This window comes from Nannospalax galili, unplaced genomic scaffold (genome assembly GCF_000622305.1).
Source record: "Nannospalax galili isolate Female #2095 unplaced genomic scaffold, S.galili_v1.0 scaffold221, whole genome shotgun sequence".
Lineage (NCBI taxonomy): Eukaryota > Metazoa > Chordata > Mammalia > Rodentia > Spalacidae > Nannospalax > Nannospalax galili.
The window spans coordinates 318,964-346,786 of record NW_008344592.1 but is presented as its reverse complement, the minus strand read 5'-3'; the positions used below and the strand labels follow the sequence as shown (position 1 = coordinate 346,786).

Sequence of the window (27,823 nt, the reverse complement as noted above, 5' to 3'; positions counted from 1 at the left end):
TAAAAATGGAAATAACAACAGTGTCCTTCTAGAGTTGCTTTGAGGAATGAGGTAAGTAGGTAAGTGGTCTAAATCTCTAACCAGGGCTTAGCACACGTTAGTCATTAGTACCTAAGCACTAATGCCACCATCACATCAGCAGTTCCTGTGCCTTTCCTCTGAAATGCTCATGTTATGGTTTGAATATGAAATTCTCCCATTAGGCTCCTGTATTTGAATATTTATTCTCTAACTGATAGAACCACTTTGGAAGATTGTGGAGCCTTTGTGAGGTGGGCCCTGGCTGGTGGAGGTGGGTTATTAGGGGCCAATCTCTAAAGATAATGAATGCTCTCATTCCTGGTTCACCAAGATGTGAGGAGGTTCTGCCACACACTTGGGTCACCATGAGCTCCACCATGCTTTCCCTGCTGTGATGGACTAAAGTCCCTTGAAACCATGAACCCAAGGAAACCTTCCTTCCTTAAGTTGTTTTTGTTAGGTATTTTGTCACAGCAATAAGAAAAGTAACTAATACAGTTGGTAAAGTTGTCATCTCTGGTGACCAGGAGTGCCTCCAGTGTTCCAGCTTTTTCAACACACTGTGTAGCTTTCCCACCTCTCAGCATGCTCCAGCTAAACTGGTCTTATGATTCTAGACCACATGAGACCCTTCCATATCCTACGGCTTTGCTCCAGAATTCCTTCCTGGAATTCTCTTCCCTGCCTCCTCCTCACTTCCTTGTTCCTCAAATTTTAACTGACACTTCCTCACAGAGGCTTTACTAGTGCAAACAAGCCAAAGGGTCCCCTGTTATTCTTTCTCATAATGCCTGGCTCTTTTTCTTTATAGAACTTTCAAGGTCACTTACTAGTGTGACACTTTTCTTACTCCAAGACTTCTTCAACCTCCAGGAGAACCAGGTCTAGTTTGCTAGTTTCCTGGTATTTTTAAAAATTTTGCTTTTGTTTATTCGAAGACAAGGTCTCCCTCTGGTCCAGGTTGGCCTGTAACTTTCCATTCTGCTCCCTCAGCCTTTTGAGAGCTGGGATTACAGATGTGTATCACTACATTTAGCTTTCTAGTTCACTTTCAACTGTATCCTCAACAACCAGCATTGTGCCAGACAGTAAGTACTCAACTAAGGTTGCCTGAACCAGTTAGTGACCAAAATAGCAGCTGGACTACTAGACTAGGAGCAGCAGTGTGTAACACCAACTACTGGACCATCATGAATGACAAACCTTACATTCTGATTCAAAAAGCCAACAATAAGGATATGTGAAAGATGAATTCTTTTTTTTTTTTTTTTTTTCTTTTTGAGACAGGGTCTCCCTGTAGCCCAGCTGTCCTGGAACTCACTACGTAGACCAGGCTGGCCTTGAACTCACAGAGATCTGTCTGCATTTGCCTCTTGAGTGCTGGGATTAAAGGTGTGCACTACCATGCCTGGAGAAAGATGAATTCTTAAAAAGCATTTTATTATTTTTATTTTGTGTATATAAGTGTATTGCCTAAATGGATGTCAATGTGCCTGTGTCATACAATGCCTGTGGAGGTCAGAAGAGGGCATTGGATATTGGATCTCCTGGAGCTGGAGTTATAGATGGTTGTTAGCCCAGGTGGGCCCAGATGTGGGTGCTAGGAACTGAACCCAGGTCCTCTACAAGAGCAGCCAGGGCTCTTACTGCTGAGCCACCTCTCCAGCCCCATGAAAGATGAATTTTAATGGCAGTAAGTATTAAAAAAACAAAACAGCTGGGCATGGTGGCGCACGCCTTTAATCCCAGCACTTGGGAGGCAGAGGCAGGCGGATCTCTGTGAGTTCAGCCTGGTCTACATAGTGAGCTCCAGGACAGCTGGGGCTACAGGGAGACCCTGTCTCAAAAAAAAAAAAGACCAAAAAAAACAAAGCAAAGCTAAACTAAGCTATCTGCTTATTATGTGCTAAAGTGTGCTAAGGCCAGCAACCAGAGAAGTAATTCTATGATATCAAAACAGGAAGTAGCAGTCTATCACTGCTGGTTAGACCATAATCAGAATATTATGCTCAGTTCAAAGTGCCGAATTCTATGAGATGGCTCAGAAAGTAAAAGCACTCACCACACAAGTCTGATGACCTGAGTTCCACCCCCAGAATCTATACTGGAAAGACAGAACTGACTCCCAAAAGTTGTCCTCTGACCTCCACAAGCATGCCTGGCTGGCCTATGTAGACTAGGCTGGTCTCAAACTCACAGAGATCCACACACAATAATAATATTTTTTTAAGTGCCACATTTGGGCCTGTGAGATGGCTCAGAAGGTTGAGGCACTTGCTACCAAGCCTGATAACCTAAGTTTGATCTCTGGGACCAATTTGGTAGGAGAGAACCAATTCCCAAAAGTTGCCCTTTGATCTCTATACATGTGTGGTGGTATGCACACACTTATGCATATATACAGGCACAAATAAATAAATGGCCCCTGCAAAAAAAAAAAAAAAAATTTTGGTTTTTTTTTGAGACAGGGTCTCTGTAGCCCCAGCTGGCCTAGAACTCACTGTATCAGCCAGGTTGGCCTCAATCTCAGAGATCTGCCTGCCTCTGCCTCCCAAGTGCTAGGATTAAAGGCATGCACCACCATGTCTAACTAGTAAAATTTCTTAAAATGTCAAATTCACGCTGGGACATGAGTACACTGTACCACATGTAGAGAAAAGCAACCATGCTGGGGAGGAATTTCAAGTAAATCTAAGACTGATTAAAAGTAATAGATTTTGGCTTACCATAGATTTTCTTTTTAAAGATTTATTTATTTTTGGCCAGGTATGATGGCATACGCCTTTAATCCCAGCACTTGGGAGGCAGAGGCAGGTGGATCTCTGTGAGTTCGAGGCCAGCCTGGTCTACCTAGTGAGTTTGAGGCCAGCTAGGACTACAGGGAGGCCTTGTCTCAAAAAGACCAAAGAAAAAAAAGATTTATTTTTATTTGCTGTGTATGGGTGTTTGCCTGAATGTATGAACATGCATCACATGCATGCCTGGTGCCCTCAGAGGCCAGAAGAGGGTGTTGGAATCCCTGGAACTGGCGTTACAGAGCACTGTGTGTCACCATGTGGGTGAACTGAACCCCGGCCTTCCACAAGAGCCGTATACACTCTTCAGTGTTTAACTGCTGAGCCATTTCTCCAGCCCCCTTAACATGAATTTTTCAATAACTAAATCTAACTGAAATAAGTGGGCAGCTAATATTGGAATACAACAGAAGCTAAGGAACCACTTGGTAGGACTATCATAGAAGTAGACTTAGCATAAATGGTTAGGAGTTTGAGTTTTTTCAAGTTTTGTCTTTCGGTACTGAGGATCATAGCCAGAGCTTCCTGCATACTGAGGTCACATTCTACCAGTGAGTTATGCGCATCATGTGGTTAAATCCCCGTTCTGTCACTTATTGGCATGTAAACTTGAGTGACTTCTCTAAATATTTATCTACATTTATTATGTGAGTAAAGCATTTAGCATGGTGCTTGGCATGGAGAAGTGCTTATGTCCAGGAGATATAGGCACTAAATAGAATAGGGAATGTAACCTCTAAAAACTTTACTAATTATTAGGATTGGTCTAACTATAGGCAGTCACTATTAAAACTACTGGGCCATCAAGATATAAGAGGGCATGGGGCTAGAGAGATGGCACAGCAGTTAAGAGCCCTTGCTTGTTCAATCATGAGGACTAGAGTTTAAATCCCAGCACCCACGTCTGGTAGCCCATAAACAAGTGTTAACTCCAGAATCAAGGGATCCAATGTCTTCTTCTAGCCTCTGTGTGCACCCACACACATGTATATAATACACAGACACAAAGACACAGACAAACATAAATAAATAAACTACTCCCCCACCCCTTTTTTAAAGTTAAGTAGTTGGTGTGGTAGTGCATGCCTTAAACCCTAGCACCTGGAAGGCAGAGGCTGGTGGATCTCTGTGAGTTTGACACTGGCCTGTGAGTTCAGGCCAGCCAGGACTTTGTCTCAAAAAACAAATAAGCAACACACACACAGGCACACACACACACAAACACATACTACCTATCCCCAACCACATCCATCACCTACCCATTTCTCCTGGAGCCTGTTCACCTCCTCCTCATGAGCCACCTTCTGCTGTTCCAGGGCTGCCTGCCCTTCCTTCTCAGCTCTGGCTAGCTGCCTGGCTACTGTATCCCGTTCCTGCTCAGCCTGGCTCCTTTCAGCATCCAGTTCCAGCTTCAGGCACCTTACTTCCCCTAGGATGCCAGACAAGATCAGCTGTGAACCTCCGCTCCACTCCTTTTACCTAATAAGTTTCTCCCTGCTCTCCCATCCCAGAGGCCCTAAGTCTGGCTGGAGAAAGCCTCCCACTGCCTTTTGGCTGTTAATATTCCCATGGAATGGAGCATGCCCCATCCCAGAGGGGCTCTCACCTTGAATTACTTCCTTGGCTTGAGTAATAGTTTGAAGTTGGACTTCTAGCTGTCCCTTGGTGACCTCTATCACAGAATTTTGCTGTTGGACCTCAAACAGATTGCTCTCCAGTTGCTCCTTGGCTGAACTGTGAGATTTGAGAAGCAGGAAGAATTTTATCTATCAAGTCCCTCTGGTTTTTTTTTTTTTTTTTTTTTTTTTTTTTTTTTTTTGTCTGTCTGTTTGAGACAGGGTCTCCCTGTAGCCCCAGTTCTCCTGGAACTCACTATGTAGACCAGGCTGGCCTCGAACTCACAGAGATCCCCCTGCCTCTGCCTCCCGAGTGCTGGGATTAAAGGTGCACCACCACGCCCGGCTTCTTTTTTAAGAATTAAAAAATAATTAAGCCAGGTATGGTCACACACACCTTTAGTCCCAGCACTTGGGAAGCAGAGGCAGGCAGATCTCTATGAGTTTGAGGCCAGCCTGGTCTACATAGCGAGTTCCAGACCAGTTGGGGCTACCCAGAGATTCTGTCTCAAAAAGACCAAAAAATTTTTTACTTTTATTTTATGTGTATGAGTGTTTTGTCTGCATGCATGTAAGTTTGCTGATGTGGTACAATGTCTGCAGAGGCTAGAAGAGGGAGTCAGATTCCCTGGAACTAGAGTTACAGATGGTTGTTAGCTGCCTTGTGAGTATTGGGACCCAAACCCAGGTCCTCGGCAAGAGCAGCCAGTGCTCTTAATTGCTGAGCCATCTCTCCAGCCCCCACTTACCCTTCCTTAAGAGGAGTTGGGTTCTAAGTACTGACTATCTGGAGAAGTTAAGGGGGAAATCATAAATCTACAACTCATTTAGAACTTATATATAAGTCAGGGAGCTACTTAGCTACCCCTTGCCTTGCAAAGCTCTTTGTGCTTGGATGAACTAAATGTGGACCCTACCTGAGCCCCAGAAGTTGTTCAACAAGGTCCTGTCGGTCCCGCTCCACAGCCTGCAGGCGCACCTCTAGAGCAGCCCTCTCCCTTACGAGGGCCTCCTTCTCCTGCACTGCCCTGGCAAGCACTTCTTCTTGTCGCTTTGCATCCTGATGCAGCTGCTCTAGCTGAGCTGTGGCTGCTTCCTGCTGGTGATATGCCTGAAGGAAAGAAATTGGTGAGATACAGAGTAGAGGCAGCACCCAGGGCTAGTGCCATCAGGTCAGGGCTGTTAGCTCTTCAGAGAGTCCAGGCCCAGAACTGTGACCCCTTAGGCATTTCTCACGTAATAACTGGCATTTATTTATTTCCTTGACCAACCAAGAGGATGCTCTCCTATGAGCAAGACACTGTGTGTGCTAGGGACAGCAGGACCCATATATATATACCAAGAAGAAAGTGACCAGTGGCCTGAGAAGGGACTCTGTGAATGGAAATCTTGAGTATTAAGTCAATGAGACTGTATGGCCGGAGAATCAACTTGATAATTTAGAACTACCCAGGAGACATGCCTCTAGGTGTGTCTAAGGATGTTTCTGGAGAGGTTTAACTGAGAGGAAAACCTACCTTGAATGGGTGGTGCCAACCCATGATCTGGAGTCTCAGATTAAATAAAAAGGGTAACAGGAGAAAAACCAGTGGAGTAACTCATTCCCTTCCTCTGCTTCCTGATGCACTGAGATGTAAGCAAGAAACTGCCAAACACTCTGGCCTCCACAGAATGACCTGCTGCCATGACTGTCCACTGTGAGGGACTGTGTCTCCTCCAGACTCCCCATGGTGATGGACTGTGTCTCCTGACTCCCCACTGTGAGAGACTATGTCTCCTCATGACTTCCCCACTGTGAGAGACTGTGTCTCTTCATGACTCCCCACTGTGAGGGACTGTGTCTCCTCATGACTTCCCCACTGTGAGAGACTGTGTCTCTTCATGACTCCCCACTGTGAGGGACTGTGTCTCCTCAGGACTTCCCCACTGTGAGAGACTGTGTCTCTTCATGACTCCCCACTGTGAGGGACTGTGTCTCCTCATGACTTCCCCACTGTGAGAGACTGTGTCTCTTCATGACTCCCCACTGTGAGGGACTGTGTCTCCTCAGGACTCCCTACTGTGATGGACTTTGTCTCTTTAAACTGTGAGCCATAATAAACCTCTGCTCCTTGAAGTTGCATCTTGTCAGGTATTTGGTCACAACAACAAAAGTAATCAATATGATGATCTTCGGGCCAGGTAATATATTGGTTCAAGAAAAAAATGTATTGTACCCTACTGTTATATGTTTGGCATTGAGATAAAAGCTACAGGAATAAAAGAAAGACATAGGCCTTAGCTGGGCATGACAGCTGTAATCTCAGAACTTGGGAGGCAGAGGCAGGAGAATAACTGCAAGTCTGAGGCCAGTTTGGTCTACAAAGTGAGTCCTGGCCAGCCAAAGCTACAGAATGATATTCTGATATTCTGCCTTTATATAATGCTGGGTGTGATGGTGCACTCCTTTAATCCCAGCACTCAGGAGGCAGAGACAGGCAGATCTCTGTGGGATTGAGGCTAGCCTGGTCTCCATATCAAGTTCCAGGATAGCTGGGGCTTACAGGGAAACTCTGTCTCAAAAAGAGGAAAAAAAAAAAAACAAACCCACAACCAAATAAATAAATAAATAAATAAATAAACCAATTAGTTGACTAAATTAAGATAGCAAAGACATAGCCTTACCCTCAAAGACATTCAAACAGATGATTACAAAACAAAGGCCGTAGTGGTTGAAATAAGTATGAGGGGCCAGCAGAGCACATAGGAAAACCATCTAGTTTAAACTAGGAATAGGAAGTAGGAAAATATACTGTAATAATACTGGTCACGTCTAAGAAGTAAGGCCTTTCACCCCGAATCACCATTAGTCACCAGGAGAGTACATAGTACCTTAATGTGATATGACAGTTTTGTCTTCTCACCTCATTTAATTTCTCCTTAAGCTCTTCCTTTTCTTCTTGGATGCCCGTAAGCTCGGCCTGCAGATCAGCCCCTGTCTCCTCTGCTTTCTGCAGCTGAGTCTCCAGGTGAGTTTTCTTTTCCCACAGGGCTTCCCTGCTCCATTCTGCCTGTGCCAGATCCACCTGCAAAGCACTTCTCGCCTGCTCTGCTGCTTCCACTCTGTTGCACACAGACTGGTTATCCTGCTCCAACTACTGGCCAGAAAGAGAAGGGAGCACAGGGTATCAAGGGAAAGCGGTTATAGTTTCCCTAAACCTTTCCAGGTGCTGCAACTGAAATCCATGTGAGCCATGAGTTGATCCTGACTGGTGAACACAGGAATGCTGTGAAGAGAGGTAGAATCCATTCATTTGATCTGGTGCCTATATTCTAAGTACTACATGGGTCAGATGCTGAATTGAAAATAAAAAAGGCAAACTCTTGCTTTCAAAGAATTCAGAATAAAGCCAGGTGTGGTGGGGCATGCCTATAATCCCAGGTGTGGTGGGCAAGCATATAATCCCAGGTGTGGAGGGGCATGCCTACAATTCCAGATGTGCTGGAGCATGCCTACAATCCCAGGTGTGGTGGGGCATGCCTACAATCCCAGGTGTGGTGGGGCATGCCTACAATCCCAGGTGTGCTGGGGCATGCCTACAATCCCAGGTGTGCTGGGGCATGCCTGCAATCCCAGGTGTGCTGGAGCATGCCTACAATTCCAGGTGTGGTGGGGCATGCCTACAATTCCAGGTGTGCTGGGGCATGCCTACAATCCCAGATGTGCTGGAGCATGCCTACAATTCCAGGTGTGCTGGGGCATGCCTACAATCCCAGGTGTGCTGGAGCATGCCTACAATCCCAGGTGTGCTGGAGCACGCCTACAATCCCAGGTGTGGTGGGGCATGCCTTCAATCCCAACACTCAGAAGGTGAAAGTAGGAGGTTCAAGAGATCAACCAAGGCTACAGGAAACAGTACCTCAAAAAAAAAAAAAAAAAAAAGGAAGGTGTAGTAGTAGATGTCTTTAATCCCAGCACCATTAATCCAGGCAGAGGCACCTGGATCTCTGTGAGTTCAAGTCCAGTGTGATCTACACTGTGAATTCCATACACTGTGAATTCCAGCCAGGGTTATATAGTGAGACCCTGTCTCAAAACAAAAAACAAAAACAGGGGCGGGAGAGATGGTTCAGTGATTAAGAGGATTGGCTGGGCCATACGTGGTGCTGCATGCCTTTAAACCTAGCACTTGGGAGGCAGAAGCAGGCGGATCTCTGTGAGTTCAAGGCCAGCCTGGTCTATATAGTGAGTTCCAGGACAGTTGGGGCTACAGGGAGACCCTGTCTCAAAAAAGAACAACAACAACAAAAAAAAGAAGATTTTCTGGTCTTACAGAGGACCCAGGTTCAGTTCCCAGTGCTCACATGGCGGCTAACTGCCCAGTTCAGGGGATTTGACATCTTCTTCTCACCTCCGTGGGCACTGCACAACACAGGTACACTTACATATTATCAGGCAATACACTCATACAGGTAAAATAAAAATAATAAATAAAATATTATTTATGGGTGTGGTGGCACATGTCTTTAACTCCAACACTTGGAGGCAGAGGGCAGGAGGATCTCTGTAAGATCTAAGGACAACCTGGCCACCACAGCGAGTTCTAGGCCAGCTGTGGCTACAGGGATACCCTGTCTCAAAAAGACCAACACCACCCCTCCCCAAACCCACAACAGAATAATGAAAGACACAACATCTGGGGCTCAGGGGAAACAGGAAATTTCTCCTTTTAAAATTAGGGGGTTAAGTGCCAGGCATGGTGGCACATGCCTTTAATCCCAGCACTTGGGAGGCAGAGGCAGGCAGACCTCTAGTTTGAGACCTCTAGTTTGAGGTCTACAGAGCGAGTTCCAGGCCAGCTGGGTCTACTGGGAGACCCTGTCTCAAAAAGACCATAAATAAATAAATAAATAAATAAATAAATAAATAAATAAATAAAATTAGGGATTGAATTTGTAACCAATTGAGAGGATTTGGGGGGTCTTAGGCTATTTGGCCAATTCTATCTCACCAAATGGAATTAAAAACCTAGTCCTGCTTCCAGGGGCACAGCCTTCTCCCTGGTCCTGATCATTGAGCTAAAGTTCAAAGGTTCAGCTGGAGGTTCAGGAGAGGAATATTTATAGTGGTTAAATTGAATCCTTTGCTCTCCTCTGAACTGTGTTTCTTTTGCTCATTTCAGAGCTACACTTGGGAGCTGATTTGCCTTTGCCTAATCCACTGAGGACTCTCTGCCCTGTTGAAAGCATCAGCTTTGCCACAGCTAATCCTTTGACAAGGGCCAGCTCTATCCTGGGAATCAGACAAATCTTTGCTCACCTGGAGAAGCTGCTGATTCAGCCCAACTTTATCTAAAGCCAAAGCCTCATTTAAGGCACTGAGCTTGACAGCTGCAGCTCGAAGATCAGCTACCTCTGCCTTCAGGCTGTTCTCAGAACTTGACAGCTCTGCAATGGACTGTTCTGCCTAAAAAAAAAAAAGGGGGTTAAAATGTTTCCTATATCCAGTTTTCCTGGAACAGTAAACAGTCACATTCCCAGCATGTTTTTTCATTTGTTTGCTTGTTTTTTGTAAACAATCACTCCATCTCTTCCCTTACATTCTAAAGTTTTTCATTCAGTCCTTTGCTCATTCATTCATTCTTTTGTTCATGAAAAGGGAGCTGACAACATAGAAACACAGAAAGATGTATAAACATCTACAGCTGTCACAACACTATAGACACTATAAGCACAAAGAATGTTGGTGTAGGAATGGCTTTTTTGGGAATGCCTTCTGTTACAAATATGGACATGCTTCTTCTTTTACGAAACAAGGGGGAACCATGGGAATGTCGTTTCCAGACAAGTGGAATCTTACCTAACCTTGAAACCAAAGTTAATCTTATATTTTAAGATCATATAACACTATCTCAGCTTGTTTATAATGTAAACAAACTTACTAGGCTTTGGGCTCCTCTTGTAACCTAAACATATAGCTTGAGTCCCTCATGATCCTTCCTTGCCCCGACCCAGAACAATATAAGTATGTGTGTGTATGTGTTGTGAAAATGCCAAGCACTGGGGCTGGAGAGATGGCTCAGTGGTTAAGGGCATGGGCTGCTCTGGAAGAGGACCCAGGTTCAGTTCCCAGAACCCACATCATGGCTAACACTGTAACTCCAGTTCCAGGGGATCCGACTCCTTCTTCTGGCCTCTGTGCATATGTTGACAAAATACTCATATACATAAAAAATAAATATAATAAACATCAAAGGCGAGAGCAGCTTGGGAGTAGCAAGTTACCTCATTTATGCTGCAAACAACAGGTGAGAATAGACAGATAGCATCTGCTTAAGGGTGTGCATAATTTTCTAGGTCAATAGGACTCAGAAAGGTTAAATCCTTCCCTGATAAGACAAGGTTATGCTTTTCCTTCCCCCATTTCATGCTGGATGTACTGCTTCAACAAAGAGAGAGCAAGGCCTTTATTCAGGAGCACAATTCTGGGAGAAAATTGAAAGGACAAGTTCTCAGAACAGATCAGGCCTCACTCTTCGTTTTAATGGATGCTAAGAGTTAGGCTGTTTTTATTCAAGCATCACCATAATTCTTCATCACACTGCCATACTCTGGGAACTCAAAGAAGGCATAAATTCAGTTTAGGAGAGTACAAAATGCTCGGTAGGGGAGTTGACAGTTGAGTGCTGACAGATGAGAAATGGTTCACAAAGTGTGGGAGGAAAGAAGCAGTCAAAGTTTAGAGAAAAGTATACACAATTCATTAAAGTCATGAAGAAACATGACCCAGCTGAGAATGCAAATGATCCTTTGTGGCAGGAGCAAAGGACATTGGGAGTGAGGGTAGGTTTGGGAAGGGGAGGCCAGAAACAGTTTGAGCAGATTTGAAGGGCTTTGAATGTGGTACTAGAGTTGAGCATCCAATGAATGGTTTTAGGAGACTGACATAACCAGAATTATACTTTAGAAAACTCATTTAATTCCAATATAGAGGGCGTGTTGCAAGAGAGAGGACCAGAAGCAGCCCAGTAATTAGGGACATAAACGTGAAGAATTGAGGTTTGAAGGGTGAAGAATGAGCCTGCATGACTGTTTTCTGCAAATCTGCCCAGCAAGTAAGGATGCCTCCATACCCTGGCCAACGCTGCTGCTACTTCAGTTTGCTCTTGCCTCAGTAACTCTCCTTCCAGGCGACTTGACTCCAGGGCTTCCCGAAGAGTGATCAGCTCACTTAGTGATTCTGACTGCTTGGCTTCCAGGCCCACCAATGTCTCCTGACTAAGAAGGAAGGAGAAAAATCTACAGGAAGTGTTTGAAATGGTCACACCCTAATAGGTATCAAGAACATAATTATTTTTCCTATGCACCTATGCAAAAAAATGTGGAAGGTTTCTAAAAATTGATTTGGAAAGTTCTCTAACACATCGCAAGTAAGAAAAATCAAAGCGTAGAACAGTAAATATACTGTGCTACCTTTTATGCAAAAAAGCAAGAGAAAGAATGCCTAAGTCTGCATGAAGTGGACTGGAAAGATCAGTAAGAAATTATTTTAAATGGTTACTTATACGAGGAAGGGCAATCAGAGAAAGCAAAGACAGAAATGAGGCTTTTCTGCACATATCTTTTTAAAGAGGTAGAATTTTTGTGTTTTGTTTTTTGAAACAAGGTCTTCTCTGTAGCCCTGGCTGGTCTGGAACTCATTATGTAGCCCAGGACAGTTTTGAACTCACACCAATCTTTCTGTTTCAGCCTCCAAAGTGTTAGGATATCAGGCATGATCCATAATAACCAGGTACCTTTTAAATAGCTTTGACTTTTGACTATATAGCTATATTATCAAGTCAGGTAAACTAAATTTTAAACAGATCATTATTTGTGTAGATTATCTGTCCTTCCCCTTGGTACAGGGCATGTCCTTTCTAGCACAAGGCATGACCCTTTTGGCAGTCCTTCAAGCTTCCTTAAGCCTCCACTGTTTGTGTTTATGAGGTGTAAGTAACTATGGCACAGGGAAGGAAGGGGAAATGCCAGCAGAGAAGGAATCTTTACCAGGCTCCATGCTGGCATTACAAAAATTCTTGGCTGGGTATGGTGGTGCACACCTTTAATCCCAGCATTCAGGAAGCAGAGGCAGGCGGATCTCTGTGAGTTTGAGGCCAGCCTGGTCTACACAGTGAGTTCTAGGCCAGCTGGGACTACAGGGAGACCCTGTCTCAAAAAGACAAAAGAAAATTATTTATTTACTTGTGTGAGGAGAGGGCCACAATATACATGTGGAGGTCAGAGGACAACCCACAGGAGTCAGTTTTCTCTTATCGTGTGGGTCCTGGGAATCAAACTCAGGTTATCAGGTTTGGCAATAAGCTCCTTTACCTACCAAACCATTTCAACAGCCCTACAGTGACATTTTCTGAAATACTGCCCTAATGCTTTCAACAACTTTTCAAATACCTTATTCCCACTTTGTAAATACACTTTGTAAAAAAAAATCTGTCAGGGTGCAGAGACACAACCTGCACCAAACTTTTGTCCCACTGTAAAATCCTTGTTCTTTCTGCAATATCATGTAGTAGAAGTTACAGGTGAGTGGGGCCACTAACCCTGGATTTCCCATCCTGACCAGTTATTTTCCATCACTTCCAAGCATGTCTTGTCTTTTAGCAGCTAACTTATTACTCGGAACATGCCACAAACCTTCTGCCTCCTTTTCTTTGCTATTCTGTCCCTTTGGCCCTTCTTTCTACAAATTAAAATAGGCCAAGGCCCACTCAAAATTACCCCTTCCTCCATAAAGTTGTTTCAGGCATTCAGTCATTAACTGTTGCTCCTGTGCTTCCAAAGTCTGAAGTGCTAGTGAGCTCATACTTCCTCTGGACTCATGTCACAGCTGACTGCTCGTCTGTCTTCTCATCAGACACATTGCTGTATTTCCCACAGTCCCTCATCCCTATATGTGCTCAATAAGATCTGGATGTACTTTCTGTACTCATTTTTCTGCAAAAAGAGCAGTAAGCTAATGTGAACCCACCACATGCAGGCTGTAGGTCTTCCACTAAGAGAGAAGAGCAGGTAGGGAAGGTGAAAGAAGGCCTGGCCCTGTGGCCCTGGTCACACTTACAGACGCTCCCTCTCTCGGACAGCTAGGTGCAGCTCCTCCTGCCGCTCCTGCTTCTCCCCCTGGGCAGAGTCCCCCTGCAGCTGCAGCTCCATGTTCACCCTTCTCAGGCGCCAGGCTTCCTGCTCCAGTACTTCCAGCTGCTGCTGCATCTCTCCCCTGGCCTTTTGCAGCAGCTCTCGCTCCCTGAAATGCAGATCAGAGATGAGCAGACCCAGGACCAAAAATCTTCACTGGAAGCAGACAATGGAGAGTCAAAGGGAAGAAAAGGCAGTTTCCTTTCGACTTAATATATATAAATTATTTATTACTATATATATTAGGCAGGAAATCATTTACTATGATCTTAAAGACCCCAAACCCAAATGGTTGTCCCACAGGAATTAGTAGAAAAAAAGCAAAGCAGCCTTGAGCATCTGTGCTCCAGAGATAGTTAAACAATTAATAGAAAGAGTTATCAAACATGACAGTGATGGGTAAGTAGCTAAATGAGGACAAAAATAAGACATGGGCCAGGGCTCAGTGGTATGGCGTGCTTGTCTAGCAAGCCTAAGGCTCTGTTTGAATTCTAATACCACAAAACAAAACCATCAAAGAACCACGCATGGAAGGGATGATGAGCCCGCCTGCTCACTTGCTGAGAGTCTCCACCTCTCCCTGAAGGCCCAAGGTCTGCCCTGACAGAACGTCCCGCTCCCGGGTGAGCTTCTGTAGCCTCTCTCTCAGGGCCTTGCCCTCTTCCTCCCACTGATCATGCTGCAGCTGCAAGAAGCTCATAGCCTCCTGGCAACCTGAAAGCTGCTGCCTGAGGTCCTGTGGAAAGAGAGCAACAGAAATGAGACGATGAACCCCGAGTCCAAAGGCAAGGAGGGATTTCAAGGCAAAGAGATTGGAGGTAGGTACAACAGTCAGCTGAGAATAGAGATGTAGCCAGTTTGGATGTCAGTGAATCAGAGGTTATCAAGCTCTGTGGCTCTAGAGTCTTAGAGCTCATCATCTTCAAATGCATAGTGGCATGAGGGAATGGTGTTTGGGGAACATCTACATTCTCTCAGGGTTCTTTGTTGAATGGTACGCAAAAATTATATGCATGTGATTAGCATAGAGAATGCACATACCTGATAGCCACAAGCACCACTGGGCAGACAGATTCTATTAGCAACTTTAAGATGTCAACTTAACGCCTTATAACTAGTCAGCTGAAAAGGGTAATCTAGGCCGGAGGGGCACCTGGGACACAGATTAGTTAAGACACCCTTCCCTGTGATTGAGGAGCAACCCTGGGGCTTCTTACCTGTACAGCCTGGTGTCTCTGAGTCAACACTGAACGCACCAGAGTAACAACCTTGTCTGGGTCCTGGGGATCAAACTGGGAGAATCCACCAGAGTCCAATTGCATTGCACTCTCATCATGAACAGAGCCTTGGGCCATACTGTCCTCTTCTTCCACCAAGGCCTGAAATCCAACCCAGCATCAAAGAGAGACGTAACACTGAGGTTTTTCCTTCTCAGGCCCTCTCCCTGGGGCAGGGCCAGGGATGGAGATCTAGGAGCAAGAATGGCTGGTTTCTACAACTCTCCATCTTTGGGCATCTAAGTCTAGAATTAGCAATCAGTCTAGAACCTTCTTTGGGACAATAATAAGTGAGGAATTTTAAAAGGGAGAAGTGGGTTGGAGAGATGGCTCAGTGGAGAGTGGGTTGGAGAGTGGCTCTTGAAGAGGACTCAAGTTCTGTTCCCAGCACCCACATGGTGGCTAACAACCATCCGTTAACTCCAGTTCCAGGGGATCCAGTACCCTCTTCTGGCCTCCATAGGCATTGCATGACAATTTACATACATACAGGCAAATATGTAAACACATAAAAAAAATATGTAACAAAAAAAGAGAAGAAAATGCAATAACAAAGACAGAATTCAGTCTATGGCCTGAGAATGCAGCAAGTAACAAGAGGACTGTCCACCACAGTGCCTGGCAATGAATACTGACCATGGTGCCTGACCATGAATGCTGGCCATGGTATCTGGCCATGAATGCTGACCATGGTGCCTGATCATGAATACTGACCATGGTGCTTGGCCATGTATGTTGACCATGGTGCCTGACCATGAATGGCTGACCATGGTGCCTGATCATGAATACTGACCATGGTGCCTGACCATGAATGCTGACCATGGTGGCCGGACATGAATGCTGACCATGGTGCCTGACCATGAATGCTGACCATGGTGCCCGGACATGAATGCTGACCTACCCTTAGGGTCCCAATCTTCATCTACACTAAGAGAACTGATCCTTACATGGCTCTAAACCCAAACCTCAGCCTAGAAATCAAGGCAGGCTGAGAGGACATGGAAGTCACATGGAGAAGAGCGAAGTACTCTCTGCTCAGTTATGTGACAAGAAGCTTACCAGTGCCTGTGTTATATCTTTAATCACATGTTGCAAAGACAACTTCTCCTCTTGGGCATTCCTACTAAGAGATGCTTCATGTTCAATTAACTCCGCATGATTTGTCTCCTGGTAAAGGAACAGAATACAGCCTAAGAATCAAACTTTCAAAACAAAATGCATAACCCTAGGAGAAATCAACTGCATTCTGTCTGTTCTGTTGACCCTATCTGAAGACACCATGAAATGGTGATAAAATATTCCAATTAAATGGCTAAAAGCTCCAAATCAGACTGCCTAGATTATGGTTCTTGCTCTATCACTGACCAGCTTAGTAACCTGAGGCAATTCCTCCTTTGAACTTCTTTTCTCTTAAAATAGGAATCATTAACAGCAACTGTGTTACAAATTTGTTTGGAGGCTTAAATGAAAAATGGCATGGAAATTATTCAACATACTGCCTAGTATAAAGCAAATGCTAAATAAATATGAGCTGGGCCAGCCATGGCAGCGCCCACCTTTAATTCCAGCAATCGAATTGGGAGCCAGAGACAGGTGGATCTCTGTGAGTTCAAGGTCAGCCTGGTCTACACAGTGAGTTCCAGGGCACCTGGGGCTGCAGGGAGACCCTGTCTCAAAAAGACAAAATAAAACAAAATAGGCACTGGAGAGAGGGCTCAGTGGATAAAAGCATTGGCTACTCTTGCAAAGGACCTAGGTTTGGTTTCCAGCACCCATATGGTGGCTAAGAATTGTCCCTAACTCCAGTTCCAGGGTATCTGACGTCCTCTTCTGACCTCCATGGACATCACAAGACACAGGTGCACTTACATACATGCAGGCAATATAGTCATACACATAAAATTAAAAAAAAAAAAATAAATAAATAAATAAAAGATTTTTTTGAAAAAGAAAAATCATGGGGCTGGAGAGATGGCTCAGTGGTTAAGAGGTCCTCTGGTCTTGCAGAGGACCCGGGACCCAGCACCCATATGGCAGCTAACAACGGTCTGTAATTCCAGTTCCAGGGGATCTGATGCATTCTTCTGACCTCCACAGGCACTGCATGACACCGATGCACTTACAAACATATAGGCAATACACTCATATACATAAAATTAAAATAAAAGTTTTTTAAAAAAGAAAACCCATTAAAAAAACTAAATAAATAAGAGCTGTTATTTGATGGGGCATAACTGCTGTCTTCAAATAGTAAACTGATGTCTGAGATCAAAGGCTAATAAAATAAGAGAAACCTCTAGCCCCAAAACTAGAAATAATCTTGAAGACTCAGATTACCTCTCTTCCTTCCTACTATGCTTCCATTAGTGAAGGTCTGAAGACACAGCCATGCAACTATGTTTCATTTGGTCTATACAAACTTTGAATCAATTTGTAAATTGAGAGATTTTTGTAATCCCAGCATGCAGGAGGCTCAAGCAGAGGGATCTCAAGTTCAAGAGCAGCCTGGACTACATAAGCAAGTTGGAGGCCAGCATGAGCTATATGGCAAGACCTCCACTGAGTTGAAGAATGGATGCCTCTGAGAGTAGACACTTATTCTTCCGTGTCTGACAATCCCTACCACACCTCACCGTTTCCTTCAGACTAAGCTCAAGTCCCCCACAGCAGTGAATACTGTCTATGAGAGCCCTGGAAAACCAGAATCTTTACACTCCAACTTCATTCCTTGTGTGATTTAAGTCTTGTGGATGTCTGAAACAGCAAATTTCTAATAAAAAGGAATCAAAAGGGCACAAACAAGTCTGGTTTCCAGAGGCTCCCAACGTGGATGAGGGAGTGCATGTGGCAGAGGTTTAGGAGCTGCCTAAAATCAGAGATCTGAAGATTTGTTGAGATGAAAGGAAACATGGAATCAAGCCAGGGATTCTGACATCTCATCTTCGAGACATCCTTGGCAGATGTTAGTCAGTGACTAAAACCTCACAGACTGTCCAAATGGACAGCTCTGGCTTGAGACAAAACCTACTACCCTATCTTTAACTTCTAGTCACTGATGTTGGTTCTGCCCTGGAACACATTAAACTGGTCAGCATCTTTTCCCCATCAACTCTGCTTTCCTCAATGCCAGACCTTCAGAGATGTAAAGACAGCCGTTCTTTCATAGCCTTTCTGCTCCAGGCTAAGCATTGGTATACCCCATGAGATTTCATTTTGAATCTCTCCACCTATCTCCTCCCTATTGCTTTGCTAAATTCATTCTCTCTCTCTCTCTCTCTCTCTCTCTCTCTCTCTCTCTCTCTCTCTTATTCCCTCCCTCCCTCCCTTTCTAATTTTTCTGAGACAAGGTTTCATGTAGCCCATATTGGCCTCAAATTCAGTATGACAAGTATACATTTTATACATGTGCTAATGTAATTTCCCCAGGAATATAGTAAGGATAGTAGTTACTAATACTTATTGAGTGGGTAAACAAATTAGTTAACTAATTTTCAGATTAGTTAAAATTTGTTTTTCGGCTTTGAAGGACTTCATCAAGGAACATTTAACTGGGATCCTGCACTATATGTCACCAAAGAGCAAGAAACCTGCAAATCACTCCAAGCTCCTTTCCAGCACAAAGGATCACATACCAGCATCTCCACTGTCTCTCTTAGAGCCTTTACCGTCTTTTCATAATCTTCATTTTGCTTCTGGGACTGGGTCAGCAGAGCAGAGAGCTCGGTCACCCTAAAGAGAAAAGCACAGCCCTATCACTTGGCTAGCCCAAGGATATGGACAGAGTCACACACAGCACACCTCAGCCCTACACGGCCACTCCCACTGCAGTCCACAAGAACCCCTTGATTACACCCAGCCCTTTGTACTCCTTGAATACCACATGATTCTATATCTTTGATCTGGCAGGGAAAGCCAAAAGTCACTCAGACACATGCAGGGATTTACCACATCTCAAGGCTGGAACACGTGTTTGGGGGCCCGAGAGCCGAAGGAAAGCCCTGGCCCAGGCCTTTCCAGGCCTTGCTTGATCGTGAAGTCAAGCACCCTGAAGCCAATAAGAACATCAGAATTGCCACAGGGCACAGTCACAAGTTTCCCCAAGCCCAAGGTTTTGCCTCTAATGGGAGAAAGGAGGGGTAACTTGGAAGACAATAGAGCTAGTGGTTTTGTCTAGCAAAACCACTGATCTTTTCTTAAAAATGCTTTTTTTAAAATTTTTATTTTTTATGTATATGAGTGTATTGCCTGCATGTATATAAGTGTACCCATGTTGTGGAGAGCCTGAAGAAGCCAGAAGAGGGCATCAAATCCCCTGAAACTGGAGTTATGGATGGTTGTTAGCCATCATGTGGGTGCTGAGAACCGAACCCAGGTCCTCTGCAAGAGCAGCCAGTGTTCTTAACCACTGAGCCATCTCCCCAGCCCCCACTGACATCTTTATCACTTAACACCACATCTTGGAGCTTAGTACATAGTATTACATGTATGGCTAAACAAATCTTTTTCTTTCTTTTTGATTTTTAGAACAGCTATGCTATGTAGCCCAGGCTAGCCTGGAACTCTGTATGCAATCTAGGCTGACCTTGAACTCAAAATCCTACTGCCTCAACCTCCCCAGTGCTAGGATTACAGGCACAAACCACTACACCTGGTTAACAAGTATTTCTTACATGAATGTTATCTAGGAGTTTAAATTTTTTCTTTGTTTTTAGAGAAATAGTATTCTATATAATTCTGACTAGACTGTAATCCAAGATGTCCTTGAACTAAAGAAATTATCTTTTTGTCTCACCCTCCCTGAGTGCTGGGATTACAGTTATGATCTTCTACCCTTGACTTTTGATAATTTTACTATGTATCATATCTAAGGGCCTAAGTCACTGTATGGTCATTTAATTGTATCTATTCAACAAATAATGATTGTCTAGTATGTGGAAGATAAAACACAAAGCACTAGAAATACAAACTTACTAAAACGTGAACTTTGTGCTCAGTGTCTTCAGAAGCAAAAAGAAAACATAATAGAAAATAGTCTTCTAACTTCTATATATCACCAACAGATAGAGATGGAGCCCTACCATGAGAGACTTTGCCCTGAGAGCCAGTGGGGCTCTGCCTGTGGCTGCATTCTCATCATCATTAAAAAATCCCATTTCACTATAATCCCAAAATTAAAATAGCCAAGGCAGGGGATCAGTAGTAGAATGTTTGGATAGCATGTGCAAGACCCTAGATTGAATCTGTAGCACTATGAAAACAAATAAGCCTACCCAAAAAAGAAAAAGAGAAAAAGGGGAGGTGGGGATACATAGAAACTAAATAATTAAAGAGATAATGAGAAATGGCTCAGTGGTTAAGAGCACTGCCTACTCTTCTAGAGGACCTGGGTTTGGCTCTCAGCACTCACATGGCGGCTAACAACCATCCATAACTCTAGGTCCAGGGGATCTGATGTTCTCTTCTGGCCTCCACGGGCTTTATATGACATAGGTATACTCACATACATGCAGGCAAAACACTCACACACATACAAAAGATCATGGGGCTGGCTAGATGGCTCAGAGGTTAAGAGCACAGATTGCTTTTGCAGAGGACCCACCCAAGTTTGGTTCCCAACACCCAAATATGGTAGCTCACAACTGCCTGTAACTCAAGTCCCAGGGGATCCAACACCTGCTGGACTTCATGGGCACCTGTATGCATGTGGTACATGCAGGTGCACACACATACACACTAAAAAAAATTTTTTTTTAAAGACCACAGGAGTGTAATACTGTAATTAGCTACTGAAGTCAAAGAAGACTTCATAGAAAAGGTGACATGTGAACTGTCTTCAAAGGACAAGGTATTGAGGAAAAGAGGAAAACATTCCAGGCTAAGTCCAGAATACACAAAGACAAATGTAGAAGAGTACGGCTACAAGCAGTCTGGTGTTAATAGGACAGCTAGTAATATAAGTCAACAGGAAAGAAGGTAGTCAGAGGTTGGTGACAGTGATAAGTCCCAGTGGAACTGGGTTTCTAACTAGGCTCTCCTGACACATATCCTTCTCCTCTCATGGCAGGAGTGTTTTTCACATCTCCTCTACCCACCCCCAATGCTCTAGGGGAGTTAGCTTTCCCCTAGTGAACTTCTCCTGAGTCCAGGCTATCTCACCGGTCCTGGAGCTCAGCTTTCTCCAGATCCCCTTGACTTTTCAGCTGTATTAACTCCTGGCTCTTCTTGTGGGCTTCCTTCTCCAGTGCCTGGGTTTTAGCTACTAGTAGCAGCAGCTGGGCTGGCTCTCTCTCATCCATTCTCCCAGATCCACTGGATTCCCAAGACTGCGCTCTCACAGTCAAGCGCAGACAACACGTCAGCAGGGACCCTGAAAGCCTTGCATGGTCAGCTTTCAACTCTGTCAGATCTCTAAGTAGAAGAAGAAAGATTGCAGTCTCCAAGAAACCAAGGAAGGGAGCTAGGCCATCAGGCCCCAAGGGCCTGAGGGGCAGGTCTGAGAAAATCATCTGAATTCAGTAACAGCAAGCCTCCCTCCCACCCCACCCCTACTACCATCCCTCTCTTCTTCAGCAGCCCAAGTCCAGTCAGTAGGAGCTAAACTCCTCTCTTACCACCACACTGACCTGTCAGTAGCTGACTTCATTTTCAGGAAGTGGCGTCGGAAGGTCACAACTTCTCGCCATAGACCAAGAAGACGACTGTGCTCACCTTTCAGATAGCCCTTGAAGAACTGTGTTCAGAAAACCAGGTCATACCCAAGGGAAGGGGACTATCTTGCACCTATGCAAGTCTTAGATTCCTCATGACTACCAGGGGAGGGGGTGAAGGGAGGATTTCAAGGAGATGGCTTAGGAATGGGTGTCTATATTCAGGTGATGCTCAAGGGTTTAATGAAGTTGGCAGTGGGATTCAGGAGGTCAAAGGGCCCTGAATGGTAAGTGGCCACCCTCTGGGCTTGATCAGAAAAGGGTATACTGTAGCTGCTTAACCAATGGGAACCACTACACAGACTTGGAAGAACTGTGCAATCTAACATTCAAATCACCTAGCACAAAGCAAAAGCTCAGGAAAAATGTTTTCTTTGGCTGGGATTAGAAAGCTCCTCAGAGCCCATAACTGCTTTTTCTCCTCTATTCAGTTTAGAAGCTACTTGCTTAGCGTCTGGCTCTGAAGACCTCCAAGTGAAGGCAATCAGCAGCGCTCAGATCCATTTGAAACCTGAGCTAGTCACTTTTGCAAGAGCTAAGTGTCACGCTACCCACTGGCAAAGCCTAGACAGGGCAGAAGGAAGAAGCCTGAAGCAGGGCACAGCTGTCAGCATGGGGACAGAGACTTGAAAAATGATGGCTCAGTTTCCACCCAGGTCCCAAGGCTAACCCTTTCCAGTACTGATAACAACAGCAGAGTGCACGGTTTTCTCATTCTTCCTACCTCCTGCTCCATCCGCCACTGGCTCTCCTTCCTCATTAACTCATCCCGGGCCCGACTCCAGTCCACTGTCAACTTTTCCACATCTTCCTGAAGGGCTTTATTCACAACATCAGCTTTTTCCACGTGCAGCCGAAGCTCAGTGTTCACCTCTACGAGACTCTCACACCTGCACTGGGAATGGCAAAAGCAAGTGCAAAATAAAGGTCTGGGCCAACCCTTGGACCTCTCAGAATAAGGTGACAGTGAGTGGAATTTTCCATTGCCAGGAATTAGAGGGCTAGGCCTGAAGTTCAGTTTAATATTGTTTGCCCTCAGGATAGAAGTTTCCCATGAGCCTGTTCTTTCTTTTCATTTTTCTTCTTTTTTTTCTTCCCCCTCTTTCTCTTCCTTTCTTCCCTCTCTCTCTTCTTTCCTGGTTTCTTCCTGCCTCGGATTAAGACATGAGCCACCACCCCAACATTCTTCTACCCACACATTCACCCTCAGGGCAGAAGTTTCCCATCAGCCTTTCCACCCACTAGTCAGTTATTCAGGACAGAAAATTAGAAAATTTAGGGTCCATCACCTCTGCTGTTCTTCCTCCAACCGGATTAGCAGCTGTTCCAGGTTTGGTTCTTCCACACTTTCCCACTGCTGAGGGATCAGTCCCTTTGTGAGACAGAGACAAGCCTTATATGACCTACACAAAGAGTATCACCTAGGCTGATTTCCTGATGCTTCCTACAGCACCCTCATTTCTTTTAATTCTTTCTCCCTCCTGTGAGCAATTTGCTTCTTTTCCCAATCACTGTCCTGAAAGCAAATCCTCTGCACTCTTCTTTCTAAAAGTGAACCATTACCTCTCCTGAAAGATGGCATCTGATGGTAAATGGCATTTAAGCCAAGAAGTATAAGATACGGCTTTCGCTAATGGTTTTCACTTCTAGTATACTAAGTTTGGACCTTGGGAGTCACTCAACTTCCCGATGCCACAATATATCTAGCTATATATGAAGGCAATGATCATTCATCTCAGAAAGTCAGTTTGCAAACTGACACAATATGACAAAATGCCTACTGGTGCCCTGACCTGCACAGAAGGTGCTCAATACATGTTGGTTCATCTGAGAGAACGTTTCCAAGGAGAATGAGAAAGTACCTGAAGGAACTGGAACAAAGAAAGACAGATGGAGTTTTCAAAGCCAGTTCTACCAGCCAACAGGATAAATGCACCCCTCTACTGCAGGCATGCCTTGCAGGCCTGCAGACGTGCAACACTGACACCTGCTGGGTGAGCGATGAATTCTGCTCAGTTCCTTGTCCTTAGAGAACCAAGGGTTGGACTCTCTCTGGCCAAGGATAGCTATCAGGTCCAAGGAAGATTGGATTGATAGAGCTCTCAGGAGCTGAAGAGAGACTTCTGGTAAACATCCAGTATCACTCCACCATACAAAGCCTAATGTTCTAGGAGTGCTCAGGGGGAACCCAGAACTCAATCTCACTTACTCCAGTGGCTTCTAGCCGCTTCTCCAGCTCTTGGCACCAGCTCCGGTACTGCAAGACCTGAGATGAAGAGAACAGGCCCTGAGCACAAATAAAGCTGGTATAAACAGCACAAACCCCAAAGGTCAGGGGGCTTAGGCAACAGGGTAGTGATGGTGAAGTAAGGCCACACAGCATGGCATCTTAGTGCTTCTATTTGGGTGTTTAAAGAATACTTTCTGAGCCATGCGTGGTGGCCCACGCCTGTAGTTCCAGCACTTGGGAGGCGGATCTCTGTGAGTTCAAGGCCAGCCTGGGCTACATAGTGAGTTCCAGGACAGCTGGGGCTACAGGGAGGCCCTGTCTCAATAAAAGACAAGAAACAAACAAACAAACAAACAAACAAACAAACCCTGCTCCTTCAAGAATACTTTCTGGGGAGATGGCTTCAGAAGTAAAGTACTTGCTATATAAGCATGAGGAACTGAATTCAGAACTCCAAAACCCATGTAAAACCAGGCATGGTTGCTGTAACAAGATGGGAGATGAAGACAGAAGAATCCCTGGAAGCCCCTGGACCAGACGGTCCGGTACACACAGTGGCAAACAAGAGATCCTGTCTCAAGAAGGTAGGAGGTGAGGACTGATACCTGGTATTATCCTCTGACCACTATAGGTACACCATGGCACATGCGTGCCTGTACTACACACACACACACACACACACACACACACACACACACACACAGAGACAGAGACAGAGACAGACAGAGAGATTAAAAGAATACTTTTGGGGTTGGAGAGATGGCACAGTGGTTAAGAGCACTGGCTGCTCTTGCAGAGGACCTGTGTTCTGTTCCCAGCACCCACATGGTGGCTAACAACCATCCATAACTCCAGCTCCAGGGGATTTGACACCCTCCGTGGGCTCTGTACAACACAGGTGCATTTATAGACATTCAGGCAATATACTCACACACAATAGAATAAAAGAAAGAATTCTTTCTAGGAGCTGGTGAGATGGCTCAGTCATTAAAGTGCTTGCTATGTAAGCAAGAGGACTCCAGTTCAGATCCCAAGCACCCATGTAAAAAGCCACAATGTCAGTGCTGAGGAGATGAGACAGGCAGGTCCTTGGAGCTCCCTGGCCAGTTAGCCAGGCTGCAATCAGTGAGCTCCAGGTTCACCAAGTGACCCTGTTTCAAAAAATAAGGTGGAGAGTGATAGAGAAAGACAGCTGACATTGACCTCTGACCTCCATACTCATGTGTTCACATGCACTTGCATACACACACACACACACACACACACGCATACAACAATACTTTAGATATTTTTTACTCTTTATTTTATGTGTATGAGTGTATTGCCTGCATATGTGTAAGTGCACCCGTGTTGTGCAGTGCCCTCAAAGGTCAGAAGAAGGCATCAGATCCCCTGGGAACTAGAGTTACAGATGGTTGTTACCTGCCATGTGGGTGCTGGGAATCCAACCTGGGTCCTCCTCTGTAAAAGCAGTCAGTGCTCTTAACCACTGAGCCATCTCTCCAGCCCAATTATACTTTCTATATGCCTGTGTATTGGAGAGGCAAAACCAGAAATCCTAGGATCTGTGCTTAGCTCTAGACTAACAGAATGATCCTGGGCAACTAATTTAACACTTGTGAATGCCATCTTTAGAAGGTATATAATTTATACTTCAGGGAGAAGCTGTGACCATCAAAGGAAAAGCTATAGGCAAAAGCTGGACTGTCTGGGCCAGCCTCACCAGGCTAGGTTGGGCCATTTCCCCCTACATAGTCTCCCCCTTCCAACCCTTATCCTGCTGTAGTACCCAGCTCTGGGCAGGTTTCTCTTTTTCCCTCTCCAGTAGGGTATCTGCCTCACCTTGGCCTGAAGCTTCCTTACAAGGGTTGCTTGCCTCTGCTGGGCCTCCTGGGAGTTCTTCAGTTTCTGCCAAGAGGCAGCCTGATTCTTTGCCATCTGTTGCTGCAGTGCCAACACCTGCTCCTCCAGCACCAGCTGCAGTGACTGGGGCTTCATGCTCAACCCAGAGCTTCCTGTCTCCATGGGCATCAGCAAGTCCTGAGTTTGCTACGCTGCCAGAGGCTAGTTGCTTGCAGCAGGGTCTCTAATCATTGCTGTGCCTCCTGGACCTTTGCATGAGCTGCGGACCAAAACATACAACACAATTGAAAAGACTAGATTACTCACATTTACTCATTGAACATTTATAAAACCTGGTAAAGGGGGGAGGGTGGATCAAGTAAATAGGTTCGTTTATTACAGGAGTCCTCAGAATTTTTTCAAGACTAGGGTGGACTCTAATGTCCAACAGGCAGGCTAATGATGAACATCACTTCCCAAATGCCCTGGACCATGAGACCTGCTCTCAGCATTACTGCTTCCAGGTATAGCTTTGGAACTCTGTACTACACTAAGAACTCCCAGTATGCCATTGCATCCCTAATATCTGGCACACCGACTAACAGAATTTGTTGAATGAATCACTGATGGGAATTAGCCTGGCAGAGAACACAGATGCATAAAATTAAGTGTAACATGGATGTGCAGTAATAGACACCAACAGGATAGCATGGGAAAACAAAGGAAGGCCATCACATTCAGTTTTCAGGGCATAAACCATGTGAATCAGTTATAGTTAATGCTTGCTGAGTACTTCTATGGGCTAGTCACTTTATTTATTTATTTAGTTACTTCCTTATTTACTTACTATTTTGGTCTGTGTGTCACTTTATTATCTGTCTGTGTGCTTATGCACATGTTCATGTGGAGGCCAGAGGTCAACCTTGGGTGTTGTTTCTTGGGAGTTGTCCACCTTGTTTGTTTGTTTTGAGACAAGGTCTTTTACTTGGACCCAAGACTCACCAATTAGGCTAGTCTAGCTAGCCAGCAAGCCCAGGGACCCTCATGTCTCCTCCTCTCCAGCACAGGAATTACAGGTACATGCAACCACACCTGGCTATGTGGGTGCAGAAATTGAGCTCAGGTCCTCATGCCACCATGGGAAGCACTTTACTGACTGCACTGAACCTTCTCCCTAGCCCCAAGTGAGACACTTTATTATTGAGTGCTTTCCCTGCATTACGTCACTTTTGTCCTCATGACAATGATGGAAACTTCCAGTGCCTTTCCATCACACTTTACTGTAGATACTATTACGACCCTTCATATGTAAGTGAAGAAAGAGGCTTAGAAAGGGTAGACAACTTGTTACATATTCACAAGGCTGGCATTGGCTGATGAGGGATTTGTACAAAATTAGTCTGACTTCTTGATGGACAAAAGGGGTAGCTGGCATTTCAGGCAAAGGATTCAAAAGAAAGAAGGAGCCAGCTGCAGCAGGATGGCGAGCCCTCCTCATCCATCAGAGCCAGGGCAAAGCAGGGCAGTGGCCACTGAAGATAGGGAGGGCAGCCTAACAGTGACCCTCAGAGATGTCCAGGAGAGGAAGAGGCATGGTAGCAAAGGAAAGTCCTGAGTGCTGAGTCAGGGCCAATCTGTCTCTGACGGGCTCTGCAACTTCAGTCATACCCCTTCCTTTTCAGTCTCCTCTTCCAAAAGTGAGAGCATCCAGCTATAGGACCTCCGACTTTGTCTCTGAAAAAAAAACTATTCTATAAACAGGGCAGGTAGGTGGCAGGAGAGTTCTTTCATGTAATTAGTCCCAAGATGCCACCCAGGAAGGTAAAAGGACAACTGTATTTCCAACTACCTATCAAGAAATCAACCTACCCAGCAAAAGTAAATATAACATTTGCACAAAGAGAAATCTCAAGAACTCCAAATCCTTTTCACTTTCACATACCAACTGTGATCTCTATCCTGGCTCAAAGGCTACTTCCTATCTTGTCCATGAAAAGTTCATTTTTACAGCTGTGCACTCATGCATGCGCGTGTGTGCACGCACACACACACACACACAGAGTCCCTCACTCTTACTCACATATTTATATATTAAAAATATGTATATTAGGGCTGGAGAGATAGTTCAGCTGTTACTGGCTGCTCTTGTAGAGGACCTGAGTTC

At 44.9% G+C, this 27,823-nt stretch overlaps 1 protein-coding gene across 4 annotated transcripts in view; it reads right to left on the bottom strand.

Annotated features, from left to right (window-relative positions):
* Cep250 (centrosomal protein 250) overlaps positions 1-27,823 on the bottom strand; it is a 68,068-nt gene that overhangs the window by 26,513 nt on the left and 13,732 nt on the right. For all 4 annotated transcript variants that reach the window (XM_029567207.1, XM_029567210.1, XM_029567209.1 and 1 more), the window contains 17 exons: positions 25,660-25,939; positions 23,797-23,853; positions 22,877-22,959; positions 22,312-22,477; positions 21,504-21,610; positions 21,037-21,288; positions 18,513-18,609; positions 15,940-16,047; positions 14,821-14,982; positions 14,161-14,339; positions 13,530-13,712; positions 11,545-11,689; positions 9,732-9,878; positions 7,336-7,566; positions 5,350-5,543; positions 4,423-4,550; positions 4,076-4,245 (listed from right to left, as the gene is read on the bottom strand). In XM_029567207.1, coding sequence (XP_029423067.1) covers positions 4,076-4,245; positions 4,423-4,550; positions 5,350-5,543; positions 7,336-7,566; positions 9,732-9,878; positions 11,545-11,689; positions 13,530-13,712; positions 14,161-14,339; positions 14,821-14,982; positions 15,940-16,047; positions 18,513-18,609; positions 21,037-21,288; positions 21,504-21,610; positions 22,312-22,477; positions 22,877-22,959; positions 23,797-23,853; positions 25,660-25,848 — 2,598 coding nt within the window. In that variant the 5' untranslated portion in view covers positions 25,849-25,939. The remainder of the gene's footprint in view (positions 1-4,075; positions 4,246-4,422; positions 4,551-5,349; positions 5,544-7,335; positions 7,567-9,731; positions 9,879-11,544; positions 11,690-13,529; positions 13,713-14,160; positions 14,340-14,820; positions 14,983-15,939; positions 16,048-18,512; positions 18,610-21,036; positions 21,289-21,503; positions 21,611-22,311; positions 22,478-22,876; positions 22,960-23,796; positions 23,854-25,659; positions 25,940-27,823) is intronic.